At 52.4% G+C, this 24,280-nt stretch overlaps 1 protein-coding gene across 1 annotated transcript in view; it reads left to right on the top strand.

Moving 5' to 3' along the window:
• Positions 1 to 10,487, top strand: part of HIP1R (huntingtin interacting protein 1 related) — a 38,201-nt gene extending 27,714 nt beyond the window's left edge. The window contains exons 7-32 of the mRNA XM_007938134.2: positions 181 to 242; positions 2,333 to 2,473; positions 3,014 to 3,071; positions 3,155 to 3,230; positions 3,355 to 3,495; positions 3,647 to 3,708; positions 3,868 to 3,940; positions 4,020 to 4,203; positions 4,313 to 4,401; positions 4,536 to 4,652; positions 4,721 to 4,822; positions 5,018 to 5,212; positions 7,018 to 7,165; positions 7,265 to 7,351; positions 8,049 to 8,156; positions 8,258 to 8,394; positions 8,479 to 8,589; positions 8,699 to 8,757; positions 8,940 to 8,970; positions 9,045 to 9,107; positions 9,399 to 9,499; positions 9,583 to 9,688; positions 9,787 to 9,910; positions 10,002 to 10,063; positions 10,149 to 10,355; positions 10,443 to 10,487. Of these exons, the coding sequence (XP_007936325.2) occupies positions 181 to 242; positions 2,333 to 2,473; positions 3,014 to 3,071; positions 3,155 to 3,230; positions 3,355 to 3,495; positions 3,647 to 3,708; positions 3,868 to 3,940; positions 4,020 to 4,203; positions 4,313 to 4,401; positions 4,536 to 4,652; positions 4,721 to 4,822; positions 5,018 to 5,212; positions 7,018 to 7,165; positions 7,265 to 7,351; positions 8,049 to 8,156; positions 8,258 to 8,394; positions 8,479 to 8,589; positions 8,699 to 8,757; positions 8,940 to 8,970; positions 9,045 to 9,107; positions 9,399 to 9,499; positions 9,583 to 9,688; positions 9,787 to 9,910; positions 10,002 to 10,063; positions 10,149 to 10,355; positions 10,443 to 10,487 (2,689 nt within the window). The remainder of the gene's footprint in view (positions 1 to 180; positions 243 to 2,332; positions 2,474 to 3,013; positions 3,072 to 3,154; positions 3,231 to 3,354; positions 3,496 to 3,646; positions 3,709 to 3,867; positions 3,941 to 4,019; positions 4,204 to 4,312; positions 4,402 to 4,535; positions 4,653 to 4,720; positions 4,823 to 5,017; positions 5,213 to 7,017; positions 7,166 to 7,264; positions 7,352 to 8,048; positions 8,157 to 8,257; positions 8,395 to 8,478; positions 8,590 to 8,698; positions 8,758 to 8,939; positions 8,971 to 9,044; positions 9,108 to 9,398; positions 9,500 to 9,582; positions 9,689 to 9,786; positions 9,911 to 10,001; positions 10,064 to 10,148; positions 10,356 to 10,442) is intronic.
• Positions 10,488 to 24,280: the final 13,793 nt, after the last annotated feature.

Below are 24,280 nucleotides of genomic sequence, written 5' to 3'. Positions count from 1 at the left end.
GAGTGAGGCCCGGAAGGAGGCTGAAGTTGGGGATGGGGCTAATTTGGAGGCAGAGGTGCTGTAGGCAGGGCTGGTTCTTCTCCCTGGGGGTCTCCTGACAGCTCTGCTCGCCCTCGAGGCTCTCGGGCAGTGGTGGGTCCGGCCCTCCTCACCCTCAGCCCACCCTCCCTCCTCACCCAGTTTCCAGCTCACCGTGGAGATGTTTGACTACATGGACTGTGAGCTGAAGCTCTCCGAGTCAGGTGAGTCAGTCAGCATTGTTAGTGGCCTGCAGGCCCACCCAGGCTCAGCCACCTTAATGTGCTCAGATGCAGCCACTCCTCGAAGTTCACTGCCCCTCAGAAATGCACAGAGCAGAGGGAAGCCCTAGGATGCCCCCAAGGGTTTGTACAGGGGGCATCCTGCTGTTGGCCCCAAGTCAGGTGGAGTGCAGGGTGTGGGCAAGTGGAGAGCCCTCCCGTCCTGGCAGCCTCCGCCACGCATCCACGGTGAGGTGGTTGGGCCTCTGTGCCTGTTCAGTGTACAAACCGTCTGAGTCATGCTGGCCTTCCTGCTGGACGCGGGCAGGAAACCTCTGCCCTCCCATCTGGGTCTGCAGAGGTGATGGTTTGGGTGGAAGCTTGAAAATAATGTGTGGGTGACTCAGTTCTCCCAGGAGATGCCAAGGCCTTTTTAAGGGAATGTCTCCCGGAGTCACAGGGAGGTGGAGCTGGGCCCGGCACCTCCCTGGTCCTGGTCTGCTCTCCCATCTGGCCCGGGGTGGGTGTGGGTGGGGCCTCTCTGCCCAGGAGGCTGAGCAGCTGGCAACATGGTGGGGGAGGTCCTGAGCTACGCGGGGAACCAAGGACGCCAGCCAGCCTTGTGTGGAAGGGAAGGGCAGAAGCAGGGGATGGAGACACGGGGAGGTGGGGGGGGCGCGGTGTGGTCCTGAGCTGTGTGGGGGACCGAGGACCCCGGCTGGCCCTGTGTGGAAGGGAAGGGCAAGGGGGGGATGGGGAGAACCCACAGGGAGCACCTCACTCCCAGTGACACTGGCACCTTTCTGGGGTGCAGAAGAGGCACACCCAGGGTTCTTGTGCCAGATCTTCGTGGGCGGAGAGTGCACGCATGTTCCCAGCCACTTGCTCTGTACCAGCAAAACACAGAGCTGTCCTAAATGTCCTAGAAACGGCTGCAGTGAGCTCTGCCTGGTCTAGGGAATGAGGGAGATGTGTCCAAACGGCCTGACAGGGAAGGATCTGGAAACAGTTCTGCTGAGAGAAACGGAGCAAAGGGCAGAATGGCATGTGCTCAAAACCCCACTTGGGGCTTTTGTTGTTGCCAAGTCGATTCTGACTCACGGAGACACCGCGCGGCCAGAGCCAAACTCTGCTCCATGGAGATTTCAAGGCTGGGACCTTCCCAAAGCAGACTGCCAGGTGTTCCTTCCGAGGGGCCTCTGGGTGGGTTCAAACCGCCAGCCTGTCCCCTGGCGGTCAAGTGGTTACCGTTGCTGCCACCAGGGCCTCCTTTACAAAAAGAGAGGGCTGGTGTGGTGTCTTCTTTTCCCTGCCCTGGCCAGGCGGCGAAGTGCTGGGTCTGAGGACATGGAGCCAGCTGTTGTAGAACTCAGTTACTCTAAGGACCTAGGACCTATGGTGGCACAGTGGTGCAAGCATTCGACTGCCACAGGGGAAAGACATGGCAGTTTGCTGGTGTAAGATTTACAGCCTTGGAGGCCCTATAGGGCAGGTCTGCTCTGTCCTTCAGGGGCACTTTTGAGTTGGAGTCTACTTGACGGCAGTGCATTTCTGGCGCGAGTGCAGCTTGGGCTCCAGCTGCTCGCCCACCCTAGCCTGCTGCCTGCCTTGCGTCACCTCTTTCTCGGTTCAGCGAGGAGGCCAACTCATGTTTGTCCATTTCTCTCCTACTCAGTAGATCTGCTCAAGGGCCTGATTGTCAAGGGCAGGAGAGACTGACTCCAAGTCTCGTGGGACTGCGAGCGCCTGACCCTCTGCCTGGGCCTGTGTCCACGTCATCCAGGGAGACTTCAGGGCTGGGCAGTCTCAGGGTTGCCCTGCTGTTCCTCTCACACTAACACTCCCATCCCTCCAGCCCCTTGTCCCAGGCCCAGTGCCAGGGAGGTGACCGAGTTGAGCTCATGGGTCCCCATTTTGTGGTCCCACATGGGAGCATGTGGGGTTCAGAAAGCCTGGTTCAGGCCCCACTGGATGGTGTGAAGTTGCTCGGGCTGTTGCCTGCCTTCACCTTCCTCAGGTGGGGTGAGGGTTCAGGGAGCAGGCTGGTTGCCCACTGGGCTCACGTCCTCACGCCCACCCCCTTTTCTCGGCAGTTTTCCGGCAACTCAATGCAGCCATTGCCGTGTCCCAGATGTCCTCGGGCCAGTGCCGCCTGGCCCCACTCATCCAGGTCATCCAGGACTGTAGCCCTCTCTACCACTACACGGTCAAGCTCATGTTCAAGCTGCACGCGTGTGAGTCGCTGGGCTGCTCCCAGGCTGGGTGGTGCCCCCGGCCTTGTGGCTGATAACACCGCATTGTTCAGAAATTTCACACTAGAAATAGAACATTTAAAAATGCTTAATTATAGAATAATGATCACATGGTCATTCCCTGTTAAAGAGTTTGTATTTTCCAACCGAAAGCCTGTTTTGACGGAAGCACTGTCCTGTTTTTGCGAATCTCTCAATGCCCAGCTGAGGAGAATGGCCACTGGTGCCCCTAAGTCAAGTTGTGGGCACAGGTGTGAGGGATGGCAGACGGCAGCTCCATAGTATTCTGAAGACAGGCTTGACCTCACAGGCCCCGGGCTGCATGAGAGCCGCCCGCCTCAGGGGTGTAAGCCATTACTCTTCAGCCCAGGGCGAGTGTGATTCCCAGGGCATCCCAAAGCCGGGAACAGACAGTCTTTCTCACTTACGTTGACAGCTGAACTCTTGGTGTTGTGTCCGAGCGGGGCGGGTAGACCCAGTCACGGGTTTCTAGTTAATGACGGTAATCCTGCATGTCCCCAGGTCTCCCGGCTGACACCCTGCAAGGCCACCGGGACAGGTTCCATGAGCAATTCCACAGGTATGGCAGGTGGGCGGGCAGAGGCGCTGGGCTCCCGGTGCTGTGCAGGGGCAGCCTGCCTGGTAACCTCCACTCCCTTCCAGCCTCAGAAATGTCTTCCGGCGGGCCTCTGACATGCTCTACTTCAAGCGGCTAATTCAGATCCCCCGGCTGCCTGAGGTACCCCTGCCCTGCCTGGGGCTGTCCCCTGCCCTGCCCAAGGCCATCCCCCCCACACCCTCCCGACTGCTGCCGGGGTCTGCGGTTTAGGGGACCACACAGCTGAGCAGTTCCCACACGGCAGGGCCCCCCCGACTTCCTGCGGGCCTCGGCGCTAGCTGAGCACATCAAGCCTGTGGTGGTCGTCCCCGAGGAGGCCCCCGAGGATGAGGAGCCTGAGAACCTCATCGAGATCAGCACGGGGCCCCCTGTCAAGGAGCCCGCGGTGAGCAGACGCCATCTCCCCTCTGGCCCCCCAACAAGGACCGCCAGCTCCAGCCAGGGGCAGCAGGGCCCTGGGACTGCTCTCTGCCCCGCTCTCTCCTGGCCTGGGTGCAGGAGCGTGGACCAAGGATCACTGTGCTTTGGTCTGGCAGGTGGTGGCCGACCTCTTTGAGCAGACGTTTGGACCACCTAATGGCTCCACGAAGGATGACAGGTAGGGCTTGGGGCTGGTGGGGTGGGGTTAGGGTGACTGGAAAGACCCCAGATGAGGACAAGGACTCACAAGGGGCCGAGCCACCTGGCGGCTGAGGATGAAGATGCGCAGCTAGGTCCTGGAAGGGCCTCGGTGAGCCCTGCTGGCCTCTGTCCCCAGGGACCTGCAGATCGAAGGCCTGAGGAGAGAGGTGGAGGCACTCCGTGCCGAGCTGGAGAAGATCAAGCTGGAGGTGAGGGTGGCTCCGGGGCTCGGGGGGAGGCGTGGGGTCGTGCTGAGCGGCGCCCCCAGGCCTCATGCCTCCGCCCCAGGCCCAGCGGTACATGGCGCAGCTGAAGGGCCAAGTGAACGTGCTGGAGGCGGAGCTGGAGGAGCAGCGGAAGCGGAAGCAGAAGGCCCTCGTGGACAACGAGCAGCTCCGCCACGAGCTGGAGCACCTGAGGGCCGCCCAGCGGGAGGGCGCGCGCAACCAGGGCCTGCGCGAGGAGGCTGAGAGTGCGTGCGCCCGCCCGGAGGGGCCGTCCACGGCAAGGGAGCGCCCCCGGGGTGTGGCCTGCCTGCTGCCTCCGCCCCCAGGAGTCATGGGCCTCCCTCTCCCCCTTAGAGAAGGCGAGTGCCACAGAGGCGCGCTACCACAAACTGAAGGAGAAGCACAGCGAGCTTGTCAACATCCATGCGGAGCTGCTCAGAAAGGTGGGGCCGCCTGCTCGGGACCCCGGCCCTGCGCGACCACCCCAACCCAGCAGGGGGGCAGTGGGTATAGGGCAGAACCAGGCAGCCTTGGAGCTGGCTATGGGACAGTAAGCGCGTCTCCCACATGTGCCCAGAACGCAGACACGGCCAAGCAGCTGACGGTGACCCAGCAGAGCCAGGAGGAGGTGGCACGGGTGAAGGAGCAGCTGGCCTTCCAGATGGCGCAGGCGCGGCGGGAGTCCGAGATGAAGGTGCGTGCTAGGCATGACCCCGCCCCGCCTCGGTGCCCCGGCCCCACTGACTCGCTGTCTTGTCCCAGGTGGAAGAGCAGGGCGACCAGCTGGAGAAGCTGACGAGGGAGCTGGAGGCCAAGACCGGGGAGCTGGTTCGCACGCAGGAGGCCCTGAGCCGCACGGAGCAGGTTAACGCCCTCTTCCTGTGAGCTGGCCCAAGTCAGGATGCCCCTGGGCTCAGGGGTCACCCCCTGTTGCCCTCAGCCGGTCCTTGGGCACAGCTCTGTGTGGGGAGAGGGGAGGGCTGTGAAGACTTGGACCTGGGAACTGTCACTGGGGGGTAGGCAGGCTCTGGGGGCCCCACTCACGCTCCCTGTCCACAGAGTGGGTCGGAGCTGAGTGCACAGCTGGCCATGCTAAGCGCAGAGAAGGACGCACTGAGCAGCGCCGTGCGGCAGCGGGAGGCCGACCTGCTGGCTGCCCAGGACCTGGTGCGCGAGAAGCTGGCAGCCTTGAACCAGGAGCAGCAGCGTGGCTCTCGTGAGCGGGACGAGCTGCAGGGACGACTGGCTGAGAAGGTGGTGGGACTCTTGCTTTCCTATAGGCCTTTACTGTGATGAGTGTCACAGCCAGTAGTTCAACCCTGAAGGACATGGCCAGTGGTTACAGCATCTCCACAGCCAATGTGAGAACACTCACATCACCCCACAAAGGAGCAGTTTACGTCACCAGCCGCAGCAGCCACCAGACTGCTGTCTGTCTGTAGGACGTTCTGTTCTGGACATTCCGCAGAAGTAGTATCACAGTATGTGGCTGCCTGTGTCTGGCTTCTTCCACTGAGCATGTTGTTGAGGTGCATCCATGTTGTAGCATGTGTCAGAATTTCGTTCCTTTTCATGGCTGAGTAGTATTCCACTAGAGAGTTCTGGTGGCATAGTGCCTTAAGGCACTTGACTGCTGACCAAAGGTTGGTGGTTCAAACCCACCAGCCACTCCTTGGAAGGAAGATTGGGCAATCTACTTCTGTAGAGATACTACCTCAGAAACCCAAGGAGGGGTTGTTATGAGTTGGAGACAACTCGACGGTATATAACGACAACAGTATTCCACTGTCTGGATAGACCACATTTTGTTGATCCATCTGTTAGAAAAGGTCTGGTGGTGGAGTGGTTAAAGCATTCAGCTGCTTAACAAAAGGTTGCTGTTTGAAGCCACTTTGCAGGAGAAAGACGAGGCAGTCTGCTTCTGTAGGTTACAGTCTTGGAAGCCTTGGGGGCAGTTCTGTTCTGCCCTCTAGGGGTGCTGTGAGTTGGAATCCACCTGACGGCCGTCGGTTTGGTTTAGTTTGTGTACCGTCTGTTGATGGACGTGTGGGTTGTACCCACTTCTTTGCTGTTGTGGGTAGCGCTGCTGTGCACGTTTGTGTACCTGTCTGTTTGGGTCTGTTTCAATTCCTTGGGTGTACACCTAGGAGTGGAATTGCTAGGTCACGCGGTAATACGCCTTTGTGAAGGTGTATCACCAGCAATTTCTCAGCCAGGCCTCTGGGCAGCCTCCATTCTCCCTGAGCCGAGAGATGGCTGTAAGGAAGGGAGGCCCCACAGGGTGACGTCTCTGCACACGTACAGCTGTAGCTGATGACATAGCGTCAAAACCAGCTGCCACTGAGACTCCAGCTCACAGCCACCCATGGGTGTCGGAGTGGGACGGGGCCCCACAGGGTCCCTCCTCGTTTTTACTGTGGTGAAAACATACAAAGCAAACATATGTCTCAACAGCTTTGAATGTACAGTTCGTGACATTGCCACAGCCACTGCCATAGCCCCCGGGGCGTCCTGCCCCTCACAACACTCACCGCCTTTGGTGTCTGGCTGGCTGCTTATTTCATGTGAATGGGATCATGCAGCATCTGTCCTGGTGTTTTCTAGGTCCGTCCCTGTCGGATGTGTATCAGGACTAGGCCACTGTGTGGGTGGCCTGCCTTGTTTATCTGTCATCTGCAGAGGGGCTGTGAATATTCACATCCGGGATTTTGCGTGCACATAGGTTTTTCTTTCTTTAGGCCAGATAGCAGGAGTGCATGCTGGGTCACACAGTAACCCTTGGTTAACTTTTTGAGGAACCGTCCCCTTGGCTTCTGCAGCAGTGGCACCATTTAACATTCCCACCAGCACTTTTTGTTTATTGACTTTAGCTCCTTGGGAATGTGACGTGCTGTCTCATTGGCTGTCGGTTTGCATTTCTCTAGTGGATACTGACACCTTTGTCATGTGCTCATTGGCCCAGGTTTTCATTGGGTCATTTCCGCTTAGGGTTGAGCTGTGCAGGCACTGGGGGTGGGGGTGCATGTCTAAATGGCCCTGCCGCCCCCCTCACTGGCCAGGAGTCTCAGGAGCGGGGGCTGCGGCACAGGCTCCTGGACGAACAGTTTGCGGTGGTGCGCAGCGCTGCCGCCGAGGCCGAGAACATTCTGCGGGACGCGGTGGGCAAGCTCGATGACGCCCTGCACCTGCGCTGCACCAGCTCCCCAGGTAGGGCCCGCCGCCAAGCGGTGGGCCTTTCCCCTGCCAGGGAGGGCCTGGCTGGTCCCTGCCCTGCAGCCTGGCCCTCACCGGCCCTTGTGTTTGCAGACTACTTGGTGAGCCGAGCCCAGGCCGCCCTGGACACCGTGAGTGCCCTGGAGAATGGCCACGCCCACTACCTGGCCTCTATGTCAGGTGAGTGTAGGCGGGCCAGCAGGGCCCCCACCTGTCTAGGCTCCAGCAACCGTGTCCATCTCCTGCCTTTCAGGGAGGTTTCCCTGTGTCTTAGCGTCCAGGTGCTGCCATCACAGAAATACCACAAGGGGGTGCCTTTAACAAACAAAAGTATTTCCTCACAGTTCAGAGGCTAGCAGTCCGAAGGCAGGGTGCCGCTCCAGGGGAAGGCCCGCGTCTTGTTCTCGGTTCCTGGGCCTTCTCCACCAGGCATCTGTCTTCCCGTTGTACTTGCTTCTGGGCCTAATAATGCTCTCCGTCTCAAAACGTGATTGGTTAAGACACACCTTGTTCCCAGAAAGGGTGAGAGGCACAGGTTAGATGGACAGCACTCAGGTCAGTCTATAACACCCAGACAACAGGCACTTCTTCAGGACACTGACCAGGTGTCCCTCAAAACTGGCTGTCACGTGGCCATCAAGGTGTCTTTGGGGGCACTGGGGCTTAGCTCAGGTCCTGTTCACCCCTCTGGCTACACGAGCCTGGGCAGCGTCTTCTGCACCCAGCCTTCCTTTCTTCACCCTCTGCAGGCCGGGGATGGGTGCCCAGGCCCAAGAGCTGCAGGGAGAATGAGAGACGGGCTGGCCAGGACTTGGGAGCCACACCAGGGTTGTGCAGCTGTCCTGCCTGCTGACCTCTGTCCTGTCTGTCCGCACAGACGCCTCTGCCCTGGTGGCAGCCCTAACCCGGTTTTCCCACCTGGCCGCGGACACCATCATCAACGGCAGTGCCACCTCGCACCTGGCCCCGACCGACCACGCTGACCGTGGGTAGCCTGAACAGTGGGTGGGTGGGGGCTGCAGGTGTCCGGCCCCTGGGCTGGGGACCTGTGTGCAGGTCTTCTCTGCTCACAGCCCTCTCCCTCAGGCCTGATGGACGTGTGCAGGGAGTGTGGGGCGCGGGGCCTGGAGCTGGTGGGGCAGCTGCAGGACCGGGGGGCTGTGCTGCAGGCCCAGCCTGGCCTGGTGCGGAAACCCCTGCAGGGCATCCTTCAGCTGGGCCAGGTGAGTGGGCACTGCTCGGAGCATGCGTGAAGGGAAGCGTGGGGGAGCAGGACAGGGACAGAGTCCCTCTGCCCCTCCCCCCAGGAGCTGAAGCCCAAGAGCCTGGATGTGCGTCAGGAGGAGCTTGGGGCCATGGTGGACAAAGAGACGGCGGCCACATCAGCAGCCATTGAAGACGCTGTGCAGAGGATCGAGGTGAGGGCGGCATGCTCGCACTCTCTTCCCTTTCTCTGTCTGCTCTGGGGGCTGGTTCAGCACCAGGGTCCCTGTCCCGACCTGCTCACGGCTCCACTGTTGGGTCTAGGACATGATGAACCAGGCCCGGCATGCGAGCTCTGGGGTGAAGCTGGAGGTGAACGAGAGGTGAGGTCCACTCTGTTCTTACCCTTCATATAAGGGGGCTTCCCTGTGGCCCTCCCAGTGGCTGGCTGGTTCCAGAACAGGGGTGCCAGTAGGGTGGGCTGGTGTCTCCTAGGGCACCCCCCGGGAGCCAGCTCGGGGCTTGGCCCCTTCTCTGCCTCTCACCTCCGCCTGCCTCTTCCCAGGATCCTCCAGTCCTGCACAGACCTGATGAAGGTGAGTGGCTGAACGCTGGCCCCTGGGCCTGGCGGGCCGGCCCCCTGCAGTGACATGCGTCTTGGTCTCTGCAGGCTATCCGGCTCCTGGTGATGACATCCACCAGTCTGCAGAAGGAGATAGTGGAGAGCGGCAGGGTGAGCGGTGGGCGGGCGGAGCTTCCCAGCAGGGCACTGAGGGACAAACTCGTGAGAGCCCATCATCCCAGACCACCTCACCCCACGGCCTGAGCAGGATGAGACCTGCCACCACCCCATGCCCCAGCAACTCGCACAAAACGTGCCTCAGAGTCTTGGCCTAATCCTCCCCACCCCCAGCGCAGCTTCAGGGACCTGGCCCTGGTGGCTTGGAGAGGAAAGAAGGGGGTACATACTTAGAACTGTGGGTCTTGAACTGGTCCACCCACTCTGTCCTCCTGTCGCCACTAGGGGGCAGCCACGCAGCAGGAATTTTATGCCAAGAATTCTCGGTGGACAGAGGGCCTCATCTCTGCCTCCAAGGCAGTGGGTTGGGGGGCCACGCAGCTGGTGTAAGTCCTCTGGGTGTTGGGGCATGCGGGCAGCCTCGCTGTACGTGGGACGGCCCTCCCCTGACAGCCCCTGCTACCCTCAGGGAGTCGGCTGACAGAGTGGTGCTGCACACGGGCAAGTACGAGGAACTCATCGTGTGCTCCCACGAGATCGCGGCCAGCACCGCCCAGCTGGTGGCCGCCTCCAAGGTGAGCACCTCCTCCACACGGGGCCTCAGCCACCCGGCTGCCCACGGGAGGGCTGGCCACCTGTGGGCCCCTGACCAGCACCTCCTGGCCCTTTCCAGGTGAAGGCCAACAAGCACAGCTGCCACTTGAGTCATCTGCAGGAGTGCTCTCGCTCTGTCAATGAGATGGCTGCCAACGTGGTGGCCTCCACCAAGTCGGGCCAGGAGCAAATCGAAGACAGAGGCAAGTGGCCGAGGCCCCAGTGGTACCCGCCAGGGACTGCCCCTCAGGCTGCTGCCCAGACACTTAGCCCTCCCCTCGTCTCTGGCCACAGACACCATGGACTTCTCCGGCTTGTCCCTCATCAAGCTGAAGAAGCAGGAGATGGAGTCCCAGGTAGGCGCCGCAGCCCCCCGGCCCTCTGAGGGGCTGAGCACCGAGGGGAGGCTGGGCCGTGTTGAGCTGGCTGTCCGGGCTGCAGGTGCGCGTGCTGGAGCTGGAGAAGACCCTGGAAGCAGAGCGCGTGAGGCTGGGGGAGCTGCGGAAGCGGCACTACACGCTGGCTGGTGGGGCGGCCACACCCGGTGAGGAGGAGCCGTGGCCGCCCTGCACCAGCCCCCACAGCGGGGCCTCCAAGAAGCCACCCCTGGCCCAGAAGCCCAGTGTGGCCCCCAGACAGGACCACCAGGTACTGGTGTCAGTGTTGGGCGAGAGGAGGTGCACAGGGTGGGGCGCCTGGCCCAGCCCCACTGAGCTCCCCCTTTGACTCTTACAGCTCAGCAGGAAGGACGGTGTGTACCCAGCTCAACTCATGAGCTAAGCTCCAGCTGCAGCCCCGCCCCCTGCCAGGACCGTGGCCCTGTCTGCAACGGGAAGTGCTGAGGGCAGCCCAGGCCTGAGCGCAGCTCTGCGGGAAATACAGGAACGTTTTTCATGTTCAGAGTTAGTGCTCTTCTTTCTCAGTTTCTACTCCACACACTGGGAAACAGGGCTGTTGCCGAACCATTTGGGTGAACCCCGCCCTCCCGGCCGCACTGAAGATGCAGTGTCACCTCTGTCTGTGAGCTTCCTGGGGCACTGAGTCCACAGGCCTGAGGATGAGCCCTGGCTGGCTGTGAGAGGCCCTCGGGGCGTGAGGGCTCCTGGCCGCTGTGGGGCTTGTGGAGCGTGTGTGAGAGGGTGGTGTATGTGGGAGAGCGAGAGAGTGTGTGTGTTACTGTACGAGAGATGTGTACAGGAGAAACCGAGTGTGGTATGAATGAGAGAGAGAGACCAAGGAGGCCACACTAACCTGGGCGGTGGCCTCTGGGCACGTGCCAGGGGCAGTCTTGGCGTCTGGGCTTTCCACTTCCTGCAGGATCAGCCAGCCTGAGGTGCCCCATTTCCTGTTTCTCACCGTGGACCCTGCTGCCCAGGAGGCCCAGCCGCCACCATCACCTGCCTTGAAGAGCTCTCTCCTGTTCGCCTGGAAGGGGCCTTGGCCCCGGGCCCAGAACAGGGTGCCTGGTGCTCCCAGGAAGTGCTATTTGGACCTCTCAGGTGGGGTGGCCAGGCCCCATGGAAGGCAGCCTCCCTCCCTCTCTCCTGACCCGACTCCAGCTGACCTGCCCATCTGTGCCTTAGACAGAGTGTATTTGGGTTCCTGGGGAACACACGGGGTTGGAGGCGGGTAGGAGGAGCTGGATGTGCAGTGTTCCTTCTGTTGAGGCGTCAGCCTGACCTCAGAGAGGGCTACTCTAGCTCTTCTCCCCACTGGGTCCTGCCCGAGGCTACAGGACCACTTAAGAGTTTCTTCACGTGACAGCACATGGGCCGAAGTTGTTAGTCCTGCTCTGGTTCTGCCAGAAGTGTCTGTGGAAGATTTATGTCACTTGTGGCCCTGACACAGTCTACGTGTTTACATGTTAGTGGCTCCTTCCTTTCAGGCAGGAGGCTGGCTCAGAGTCAGCAGTTTATGACTTTTCCTCACCATTCCAAGACTTCCCTTGGAGGCCACCTGAGTCCCCAGCCTGGCTCTCAAATGGCCAGGTGGGGCTCCACCATGTACTCACCTCCCCAGCTAGTCTTTCTAACAACTGAAAGCAGGCTTCTATAGAGGACTGACCCCTGATTGACTGCAGGTGGGAATTTCAACTTAAATTTCTCCCGGCTGATCTGAACTTGACTGTGTGACCACATAGAGCCATCGTCTTAAACCAAAAATCAGTTACTATCAAGTCGATAACAGTTCATGGTCACCCCTGGATGCCAGAGGGAAACTGCTCCAGAGGCTTTCCCTGACTGGCTTTTCTCCTGAGGAGCCTCCGGATGGACCTGACCTAGCAGCCTTTGAGCGTGGACCGCTGCACCCAAAGGTGCCTCATGATCAGATGACAGTGTGTGCAGAGGCAGGCGCCCGGTCATCCGCACACCCGGAAACACAGAGATGTGCAGGCCCCCTGTGGACTGACCCTGTGGGGCTGACGAAGGCAAAAGCAGAGCTTCAGGTGGATCCCAGCCAACACCGTGTCTCACAGACTGTGAAGGGCTAGACTAACATGCAGTTAGCCCAGAGAGGGGCACGCGCCGTCAGTACAGCTTTAGAGTTCCTGTGTGTGACTAAGGCTGGAACTGATTTAATCATTACATTCATGGTAACCACAAGAAAAGGATCTAAAAAATGAAAGAAGGGAATCAAAATGGTTCACTACAAAAGCAACACAACACAAAATGGCAGAAGGAAGTGCTTCGTAATTAACAGTGAGTATAAACAGACCAAAGGACCAGTTGGAAGGCAGAGAGCATGCATTAAGCATGGTCTAAAACTACATGCTGTCTACAGAGACACAGATCTTACGCCCAAAGACACAAAGAGGTGAAAAGTGAAAGGATAGAAAAATAAATCTTCCATGCGAACAGTAACCAGGAGAGAGCTGGAGCCATGATTGTAATATGAAAACAAAATAGACTGTAAGTCAAAATCTGTTATAAGAGACAAAGATGGGCATTTTCTAAGGAGTCATCAAAAAGATGCAACAATTAACAAGTACCTAAAATCAGCCTCAAATACAGAAAACAAACACTGACAGAATTGAAGGGAAAAACAGCTCTAACAGAGACCTCCCGACACTACTTTCAACAACGGACAGAACATCTAGAAAGAAGATCAAAAAGGGCGTGAAGGACCTGAATGGTACTGTAAACCAATTGGATTTAGCAGGCGTGTAGAAAACACTCCACAGCACACCATACATTTCTCCAGCACACGTGGGCCATCTCCAGGACAGACCACGTGTTAGGCTCCACAGCACTGCTCAATTTAAAAAGAGTATTTTCTCTGACTACAATTGCATGAAAATATACATAACCTGAAAATACACATATATGGAAGTCAAAAAACACAAACATTGCGTCAAGGACAAAATCGGGAAAATACTTAAGAGCTGAATGAAGATGAAAGCACAACATATCAAAAGTTATGGGACACAGTGAAAAGCCATGTTCAAAGTGCAAGGTATAGGTGTCAATGCCTACATTAAAAAGGAAGAAAGTACTGAGGAAATCCCAGAGATTCCAGGAAAAAGTTACTGGAACTACCAGAAGGGTTCAGCCATGTGGCAGAGTCCAAGATGATCCCACACAAATCAGTTGGGTTCCTCTACACTAACAAGGAGAATTGTGAAAAGGAGATGAAGGAAACAATGCCATTTACAGTACCCTCAAAAGGATAAGAATAAACCTACCCAGAGATGCGGAAGACTTAAACAAGGGAAACTACAAGACAGTCCTGCAAGAAACTAAAGTAGACCTATATAAATGGGAAAACATACCATGCTCATGGATTGGAAGACTTAACATTGTGAAACTGTCCATAATACCCAAAGCAGTCTGTAGATACAATGTGATCCCCATGCAAATCCCAAAAACATTAATGAAATGGAAAAAACTAATCTCCAACTCTGTATGGAAAGGAAAGAGGTCCTAAATAGTTAAAGCATTATTGAAGAACAAAGTAGGAGGCCTCACACATCCCAATCTCAGAACTTACAATACAGCCACGGTAATCAGCCTGGTACTGGCAGAATAACAGGCACAAAGACCAATGGGATGGAACTGAGAACCCAGAAGTGACTCCACCCACCTGTCAACAGTTTCTTTGACAAAAGGCTGAAGTCCATTCGATGGGGAAAAGACAGTCTCTTAACAAATGGTGCTGGCAAAACTGGTTCCATACCTCACACCATTCACAAAAACAAACTCAAAATGGATCAGAGACCTACATGTTAAACCTAAAAATAGAAAGTTCCTAGAAGATAACATAGGGACAAGGCTAGTGGTCCTAATTTATGGCATATGTACTACCAAACATACCACAAAATGCACTGTGGTAGTTAAAGTTTTATGTCAAATTGGTTGGGCCTGGTTGAGTGGCTGGGCAGCTGGTGGTAGTTATTCCCCATGATGAGACTGGCAGTCAACTCCATGGTGGGATCTACCACAAGCAGCTGAGTAGCTGCTTTAGGGTTGTGATCTGCTTCCCATGCATAAGATACAGCTTTGGGAACGGTCTCTAGTTTATGGCATGCTTGAACCCTGCATGTAGCCGTGTTGTTGTTCAGCAGCCTGCCATGCTCTGCCAACCTTGGGACTTTCAGTGGACTTAAATTAATGGCCTTCCATGTGGTTTGGTAACATCAGGACTGTGCCTTATTACTTGTCAACCTTGGGCTTGTCAGCCTCAGCAGCTAGCAGCTGCCTGAGTGAAGAGATGCCTCTATAGCTGTAGTGGGCCGGGAGCAGGAGGCAGAGCTAAAGCCCAAGATTGAGGGGCTTTCACCCAGCCCCTAGAGCCTGGCAGTTTGAACTCAGACTTAAAGCCTCCAAATTGTAAGAATAAACTCCTGTTTGTTCAAGCATCCCATTTGTGGTATATTCCTGTCAGAGTGGCACTAGGTAACAAACAACAGAAGATAAACAAGATAACTGGGGCAAAAATGAGATATTTATGCACATCAAAAGACTTAACAAGAATAATAAAGAGAGAACCTACAGACTGGGAAAAAAAATTTCAGCAAGGATATATCTGACAAAGGTCTAATCTGTAAAATATATGGAAAATGTAACACCTCAACAAAATGACAAACAATCCAATCAAAAACAGGCAAAGAACATAAACAGACACTTGACCAAAGAAGACATTCAGGCAGCTAACAAACATATGAAGAGGTGCTTGTGACCATTAGCCATCAGAAAGGTGCGAGTCAACTACAAGGAGATACCATCTCACCTTGGCACTAACAGCACTAAAAAAAAAAAAAAATATATCAGAAAACAAGAAATGCTGGTGAGGTTGTGAGGACATTGGAACTCTTACATGCTGCTACTGGAATTGTAAAATGGTACAACCACTATGGAAAACAGTATGGTGCTTTCTCAAAAAGCTATCAATAGAAATACTATATGACTCAGTATTCCCACTGGTAGTTTACAAAGCCTAGAGAAATAAATAATGGCAGTGACATGAATAGGCATATGCACACTCATATCACTGCAGCATATTCACAATGGCAAAAAGATGGAAACAACTTAAGTGTCTACAATGGATGAATAGATGAAATATGGTACCTACATAAAATGGAATACTACACAACCAAAAATGATGAGTCCACGAAACTTAACATGGCTGAATCCAGAAGACATTATGCTGAGTGTACTAAGTCCATCACAAAAGGGACAAAGAATTGTATGACATCACTTTTATAAAAAGTCAAGAATTGGTTCACACACACAAAGCAACATTCATTGATGGTTACCAGGAATGGAAAGGGGATGGGGAGAACCACTTACTAGGACAGTGGGTGTGTGAATTTTGGCGAAGGAAAAGGCAATACACAATATGGTAGAAGCCAGCACAAGGTAACCAAGATAAATGAAGACACTGAGATGGTAACCAAGAATAAAGGATAACCATGGTAATTGCTATAACATACACATTTCTGCAACATTAGTACCAATCAGAATTTTGTGAGTGGTTACGTAGGTAGATATATATGCTGGATAGGTGTAGGAGGATATATAGGAGTACAAAACCAAAAAAAGCCCTTCACCATCAAGTCAGTTATAACTCACAGTGACCCCCACTGGGTTTCAGAGGCAGTAAGTCTTTATGGAAGTAGACTGCCCCATCTTCCTTCCACAATGTAGCTGGTGGGTTTGAACTCCCAACCTTTTGGTTAGCAGTCAAATGCCGTAGGCACTGCACCGCCAGAGCTCCTAAGGGAGTACATGTACATGCATGTATAGATAGTGGGCACCTTGTATATGCGTATTTGTATGTGATGCGTATGTATTCATATATATGAGTACATGGGGGCACAGTTATGGAAACTTCTTAGACCTATCCAAACACCTCATGGGACTGAACTACTACTGGCCTTGAAGGCTAAGGACTGTAGTTTCAAGGACATCTAACTCAATTAGCATAACTTAGTTTATGACGTTCTACATCCTAGTTGGTGAGTCATGTCTGGAGTCCTAAAAATTTTTCAGTGGCTGTCTATTGGTTTCTTTCCATCTGGAGCAAAGGACAGTGAAGGAAACGAAAGACTCAAGGAAGCAATTACTCCACAGGACTGGCAGCCTACATGAACCACAGCCTTTTCCAGCCTGAGACCAGAAGAACTAGATGGTGCCCAGCTGCCACTGTTGACCAAGGACACAACAGAAGGTCTCGGTTAGAATGGGAGAAAAATGTAGAACAAAACTCAGATTCATAAAAAAGACCAAAGTAACCTAGAAAAAGCAAACTAAATCCAAAGCAACCAGAAGGAAGGAGATGACAGAGGAGAGAGAAATGAAAAAGATAGAAAAATCCATGGAACCGAAAGTTGGTTCTTTGGAAAAATAGGACAGATCTCAGCTAGACTGACAAAGATGCAAGTATCTAAAATCAGAAATGAAGCAGGGAAGTTACAATCAACCTTACCCCCCCCCCCCAAAAAAAGGGGGGGGAGGGTGGGATCATTAGAGAATGCTATAAGCAACTATATGCCAACAAATTAGATGAAATGGACAAATTTTGAGAAACACAACTTCCTTCCTACATTGACTCAAGAAGAAACAGAGGGCAGAGTTGTGGGGCCTAGTTTTCATTGGTGGATTATCAGATATGACAACAAAAGCAGCAGCAAAACAATACAGACACTGAAAGCCCATGGGCCCCAGTTCTGTACTGACACACATGGGGGTGCCACGGAAGCTGGTTTAGGAGCCCCTGGGTGGTGCATACAGGTCATGCCTGGCCACTCGTCAGAAGGTGGCCAGGTCACGTCCACCCAGAGCTGCCTTGGTTCAGCCTGCCAATCTACTTCCAAAAAATCAGCCCTTGGAAACCCCGGGAAGCCCAGTTCCACTGACACATGGGGCTGCCATGGCAACCAGAAGACTCCTCTAATGGAATTATCCCTGACAAAACGCTTCCCAAACTTGGGGGGCAGACAGCCCCATCAGCCCAACCCACCCTTCCTTCTCTCCTACTTCACACCCTCAGGACCAAGTGACATCACTGATGGACTCCCCACTTGCTCTCCTTGTACCTCATGAGTCAGCAAATCGGGATGATGATTCTTCACAATCTCCTTGGATCTGCTTATAACACCCTACTTGGTGGCATCATTCTGGAACCTTCTATCCTGAATATCAAGGTCTCTGGTGTCATGGCAGCCACTCGATCAGCCCCTTTTCTATGAGACTGTGAGTCAATGCACAGGACCAAGGTGAGAGCAACGGACCATGTCTTTCAGCAGTTCCCCTCCAAAGACATCGTAGCTAATTTCTGTCCATTCCATCACTTGGTGGTGTAAACAGTCAACACGCTCAGCTGCTACATAAAAGGTTGGTGGTTCCAGTCAACTCAGAGGCCCCATGGAAGAAAGGGGACATACTTCTGAAAGGTTAGCCACTGAACGTTCCCGTTCCTCGGAACAAGGTCCTGCTCTGACACGCGGGGCCACCTAGCATTGGTATACACTCAGTGACCACTGGGTCTCTCTCCTCTTGTTAATTTTCTCAGGCAGCCAGTGTATACTTACCACTGGGTGCCCAACAGTGTTCTAGGAATAAGAAATAGGAAATGTGACAAGCAAAGTACCCAATCCTATTGACTTTAAAATCTAGTGGCCAGAAGAAAACAGTCTAGTGAACACACACGTGAACAGGAAACCATCATCAAGTACCAAGAAAAGAATCCAGGTGCTGTTAAGACAGAATTGGGCTGGCTGAATCAGGCAGCCTCTGACTCTATTCCTGGAATCTTAGCCCGTGTGCAGACCACCACATGACTATCCCTGCTGGTGACCAAGAACTGCCTGAGATGAATAAGCCAGGCTCTTGGGCAAGATAAGTTCACTGCCATCAAGTTGATTTCGACTCCTAGCGACCTCCTTTGGGTTTCTGAGGTGGTGAATCGTTCTGGACGTAGATTGCCCCATCTTCCTTCTGGGGAGCGGCTGGTGGGTTTGAAATGGTAACTTTCTGGCTAGCAGTCAAATACCTTAGACATTACACCACGAGAGCTCCTTATAAAACAGCAAAGGAGCCCTAACGCTTACCATCCGTCAGCCACTGGAGTACTTGTGAGAGGTCCAGCCTGACCATGAGACCTGGCATTCTCCATCTCACCAGGCAACATGTGTTTCAAAGTTTCTACAAAACATGCTGGGAGCTGCCCAAATCCTCCCTGCAAAAATTTCTGGCAAGAAACAGTGCACACACAAAAGGCATCAAATGGCAACATTTAGCAACAGTGATACATTGCATTAGATGTAGCAACCCTTAGCAAGGTAAGAAGCTACATTCAATAGACCCACAAGCTTAACCAGTTATAAAATGCTGATCAACCTCCTCAGTTGTCCTTCAAGTGCCTCACCTGGTGCACAGCGTGCAGAGTCAAAATCAACGTGTCTGACAGTGACCTTTCACCAGAGGCACCAGAGGCAATCAAGAACGGGAGTCCCTTGCAGGGACTCAAACTGGTGTCCACAGACATCACGCATGAACATCATCCTAGAAAAAGTCATGTCAGGCATCCCGGCAGCCTTCAGGTAGAATCCATCTTCGCTGTTCCTTGCAAGTACATTTGATTTTCATAACCCTACCCATTTCATGGTAGCTCTGGTGGCGTAGTGCCTAAGGTACTTGACTGCTAACCTGAAGGCTGGCAGTTCAAACCCACCAGCCACTCCTTGGCAGGAAGGTTGGGCAATATACTTCTGTAGTGATGCCACCTCGGAAACACAAAGAGGGGTCGCTATGACTCGATGGCAGTGAGTTTGATTTTGGTGTTTACCCATTTCATGAATAAAGAACAATGCCTTTTCCCCACCTAAAACCCTTCATAAGCCCTAAGAAATCCTCTGTTTGGGAAGCGACTGGAGCCTAGTATAGATGAAAGCCCCTCTGTCTCTCCCTCACAAGCCCTTCCCTCTTTCTTTAATAAACTGGTTCGTGTGGCGGAAAGGAAAAACTATATAGATACATGGGATTTAATAAAAAAATATTTTTACACATCAAAGGACTTTATCAAAAAAGTAAAAGACAGCTACAGATTGGGAGAAAATTTGGGGGAATCATGTCAGAAAAAGATCTTATACAAAATATGTCTGCAACTGAGCAAAAAAGAGACAAAAAAGCAGGCAAAGGACTTGAACAGGTATTTCACCAAAGAGAATGTTCAAATGGCCAAAGAAGCACATGAAAATACGCTCAACATCATTGGGCGTTAGGGAGACACGACCAACCACAATTACCACCTCATCCCCATCAGAATGCTGTTGGGGCCTCTGAGTCAATTCCGACTCAGGGCCACCCTGTGCACGACAGAAGGAAACGCTGCCTGGTCCCGCATCATCTTCAATCCTCGCTGTGCTTGAGCCCATGTCGCAGCCACTGTCAGTCCACCTTGAGAGCCTTCCCCTCTTTCGCTGACTCTACCAAGCATGAGATCCTTCTCCAGGATTGACATGACCAAAGAGGCGAGACCAAGTCAGGCCATTCTTGCTTCCAAGGAGCATTCTGGCTGTACTTCGGGACAGATTTGTCAGTTCTTCTGGCCGTCCGTGGTATTTACCGTATTCTCTCCCAGCGCCACCATTTAAAAGCATCAACTCTTCTTCGGTCTTCCTTATTCACTGTCCAGCTTTCACATGCATGTGAGGTGCCTGAAAACACCATGGTTTAGGTCAGGTACACCTTAGTCTTCAAAGTCACACCTTTGCTCCTTAACACTTTCAAGAGGTCTTTTGCAGTAGACTTACCCAGTGCAATATGATACTTGATCTACTGACTGCTGCTTCCATGGGTGTTGAATGTGGAATGGCAATGATCAAAAAAGAAAGAAAGAAAATAATAGATGGTATTGAGGTAGAGAAATAGGAACTCTTACCCATTGCTGGTGAGAATGTAAAATGGTGCAGCCAGTGTGATGAGCCAGAAATTCCACTCCTCGATATATTCCCCAAAGACCTGAATGCAGCAACATGTACAGACACGTGTGCAACAATGACCACTACAGCACTTTCTACAATAGCCGAAAGGTGGAAACCGAAATGTCCATCAGCAGATGAATGAGTAAACAAAATGTGGTATATACATAAAATGGAGTATTAGCCATAAAAAGGAATGAAGCCCTGATACAGGCCACAACATGGAGGACATATTAAGCTGAGTAGTATCAGTCAGTTACAAAAGAGCACATGCTGTACAATCTCACATGGGTGGGGGAGGGTCACTGTCATCTAGTCAATTCGGACTACCGGGTTTCCAAGGCTGTAACTCTTTCAGAATTAGATGGACACATCTTTCACCTTTGGAGTGGCTGGTGCATTTGAACCAAAACTTACTAGTCGTTCCAGGGTGGGAAGGAGGGAGGGAGGGAAAAGGAAGAGCTTTTGCTTAGGGAGCAGTGGATGTATGTTCTTGGGGGGGGACAGCAGAGAAGACATGAAGAACGATGGTACAGCTTAAAGAATCGGATCAGTGTCAGTGAACTGTAATGCAGAAATTACTGATGTGTGTGTGATTTGCTGTGTATATTTTGCCATAGTTTAACAAAATAAAACTGAAGGTGTTGGTGAGGTTGTGGAGAAACCAACCACAGCTGGGGGAAGGTAAATGGTGCAGCCGCTGGGGAAGGGTTTGGTGCTTCCTCAAACATTTGAACACAGAACTCCTCTATGTCCCAGCTATGCCAGTTCTAGGTACAGACTCAAGGGCAGTGATGTGCACAGACAGGCACAGCAGTGATAACGGCAGCACCATGCACCACGGCCACAAGGTAGACGCAACCCAGATGCCCATCGGGTCATAAACCAATAAACATGGTACATTGATTGGTACATCCATACAGTGCACTGTTAGCCATAAAAAAAAACGAAGTCCTGATGCATGCCACAACACGGACTGCCCTTGAAAACACGCTGAGAATTAGTGGATCGTGAAAGGCCTGATACTGCATGATCCCATTCACATGAAATAAGCACATACACAGAAACGCAAAGTGCTCAGCAGTACCACTGGGACTGGGAGATCAGGGACAGAGGTGTTTTTGCTTAGGAGGCAGTGAGGTGTTATCTTCATGGAGGTAGAACAGCTGGGAAAAGGACAGTGACAAGGGTTGCTCCACGTGAAGGCCATGTCACTGAGTTATATATGGGAAGGTGGTGCAATTAGTGTTTCAAAAAATATTTTCACCCCGTGAAAAAAAAAGATCTCAACACACCCATAGCAAGGACACTGGGAATTCCTTGGCATGGCTTTTCTAGCCATAGTCTTTTTAGTCATAGCCAGATTACTGGGTGGGACCATGCAAATAAGGTGTGTAGAATGTAAAGATCACTTAGCTTTGCTATGCTGCTGGGCTTAAAGTGTGCCTTCCTAGAGGCTGAGGGGGACCTTTACTGCCATCAAGAGAGAAGAGCTGGAGGTGAAGTGCAATATCCTTGGACCCAAGATCCCTGTGCTGGACCTCCTTGGCTGAGACTCCCGACCGAGAGCTGGCAGCTGTGGAACCAAGAGGCCCAAGACCGAGTGGTGGCCTTTCCGGCCCATGGAATGAGAAAGCTGAGTGCCCTTGGACAGGATGCTTGCTGGCAGAGTAGGGTGCACCTCAGTATACCTGTTGGCAGAGCTACAAGACCTTTCTAGCACTTGCTGGGCAGGGCAGAGGCCGAGGGCCAGAGAGATGTGCCTGAGGGCACAGCAGAGGGGAGACTGTCCTGATCGAAGAATTGTATCTGAGAGTTCCTGAACCTGAGTTGTAGCCTGTTACTTCCCTAATAAACCCCATAATCTGAGTATTGCCTGTGAGTTCTGTGTAGCCATTGCAACAGATTATTGAACCCAGCAAAGAAACAGTGCCATGGGAGGGACAGCTGGCCTCAAAGGAATAAACCTTGGACTATTGATGGTAACTCCCTCCCACTCGTGAGATTGGAGGTGGTCAGAAGATGCTGCTTCCATGCCCTGTTCTCGCCACTGTGTATAGATGTATACACACACACACACATACATGTACGTGTATATATATTATATGTGTATATATACACACACATACATATATGTGTGTCTATATATAGACACACATACATCTATATAAAAAGACAAGATCTCCACAAACCCATAACAAGTTTGGACACTGAGTTGGTCATTTAACAAACAACTCGGAAAAAATAAAGTCCTGAAGCAGACACAGCTTCATTGGGGAATTCTACCATGTATTTATGGAAGTGACCCCAGTCCTTGAACTTCTAAAAAATTAAAAAAAAAAAAAAGATTCCCTACTTACCATATGAGGTGAGATTTTTCTGCCACCAAACCCAAAGCTGACACGTAAAGCCACAGATGTATTTCCCTGATGATACAGATGAAGAATCCTCCACCAAACACTTGCAGACTGAACCCAGGAGCACAGTGAGAGAACTGTGTGCAATGTCGGTGGGCTCCGACCCGGGAACGCACAGGAGGGTCAACATCAGAAAGCCGATTGGTGAGGCACCGCGGCAGAGCACGATCTGCAGATCCGGTATATGACAGAATCCAACATGCTTTCGCGATAACACATTCAACACGCTGGGAAAAAGGGGAATTCCTCAATCTGCTAACAGGCATTTATGAAAAGCCCACGGTGAACATCACACTCAGAGTGCCTACATGGCACAAATGGTTAAGCGGTCAACTACTCGCTGGAAAGTTGGTGCTTTGAACCCACCCAGAGGTACCTCAGAGAACAGCCCTGGTCACCTGCTTTCAAAAAGTCACACCCTGAAAACGCTGTGGAGCAGTTCTGCTCTGCACACACGGGGGCACTTAAAGGAGCAATCAAGTTGATGACAGGAAGTAATGTGACACTCAGTGAAGACCAAGAGCTTTCCCGTCAAGATCAGGAACAAGAGAATGCCTGCTCTCACCACTGCCATTCAGTATCGGACTGGACGTTCCAGTCAGAGCACTTACTCACGGCCGTCCAGTCAGATCTGACCCTTCCTTAGGTTTCCAACGAAGTTGTTGTTGTTGTTGTTGTGTGCCGTCGAGTCGGCCCCAACTCATAGCGACCCCTCCTTGGGTTTCCGAGGCAGTATCACTACGGAAGTAGGATTGCCCAACCTTCCTTCCGAGGAGTGGCTGGTGGGTTTGAACTGCTAGCCTTCTGGTTAGCAGTCAAATGCCTTAAGCACTATGCCACCATAGCACTTAGGCAAGAGAAATACATAACACCACCACCACCCCCAGCAAAAAATGAACCTATTGCCTCAAGTCAATTCTGACTCTTGTTCCTATATATAGAAGACCCCGAAGTATCCACAAGAGAGCTCCTAAGAGCTAATGAATGAATGCAGAAAAATGGCAGGATACAAGGTCAACACATAAAACTGAGTTGGGTTTTTAACATATCACCAATGAGCAATCTGGAAAGGAAATTAAGGAAATAATTCCATTTACAAGTAACATCTAAAAGAATAAAATACCGAGGAATAAAATTAATGAAGTGAAAAGACTTTTTTATCGAAAACTTTAAAACATTACCGAAAGACATTAAAGCAGCCCTGGATAAATGGAGACATTCTGTGCTCATGTAGGAACCTAAATAAATGTTAAGATGTCAACACTACCCAAAGCAATGCATAGATTCAATGCAATTCCAAACTCTGAACAGCCTTCTTTGCAGAAATGGAAAAGGCAATTCTCAAATTTTCATGGAACTGCAAGAGGCCCCAAATGGCCAAAGCAATCTTGAAAAAAAAAAAAGAATGTAACATGAAGACTCCCATTTTCCAAGCTACAATAATCAAAATAGCCTGCTACTGGTATAATGAGAGACATACAGAGCAACAGACTATAGAGTCCAGGAACAAACCTGTGTATCTACAGTTAACTGATTTTCAACAAGGGTGTTAAGTCCATCCTTTGAGGAAAAAATGCTGCAAAACTTAACGTTGGAAGTAGAGAGCGGTAACGGTTGAACACGATGAACACAACGTCACTGAACTGTACGTGTAAAAATGTTAAGACGGCAAACGTTATGTTACATGTATTGTTAACAAAATTTTAAAAAGAGAAAGCATCTAGATCCCAGAAGCA

Source organism: Orycteropus afer, unplaced genomic scaffold (assembly GCF_000298275.1).
Source record: "Orycteropus afer afer isolate SDZICR_OR568_19922 unplaced genomic scaffold, OryAfe1.0 scaffold00048, whole genome shotgun sequence".
In the NCBI taxonomy this organism is placed as follows: Eukaryota; Metazoa; Chordata; class Mammalia; order Tubulidentata; family Orycteropodidae; genus Orycteropus; species Orycteropus afer.
Note: the sequence above shows the minus strand (reverse complement) of the source record. Positions and strands in the feature narration are given on the sequence as shown.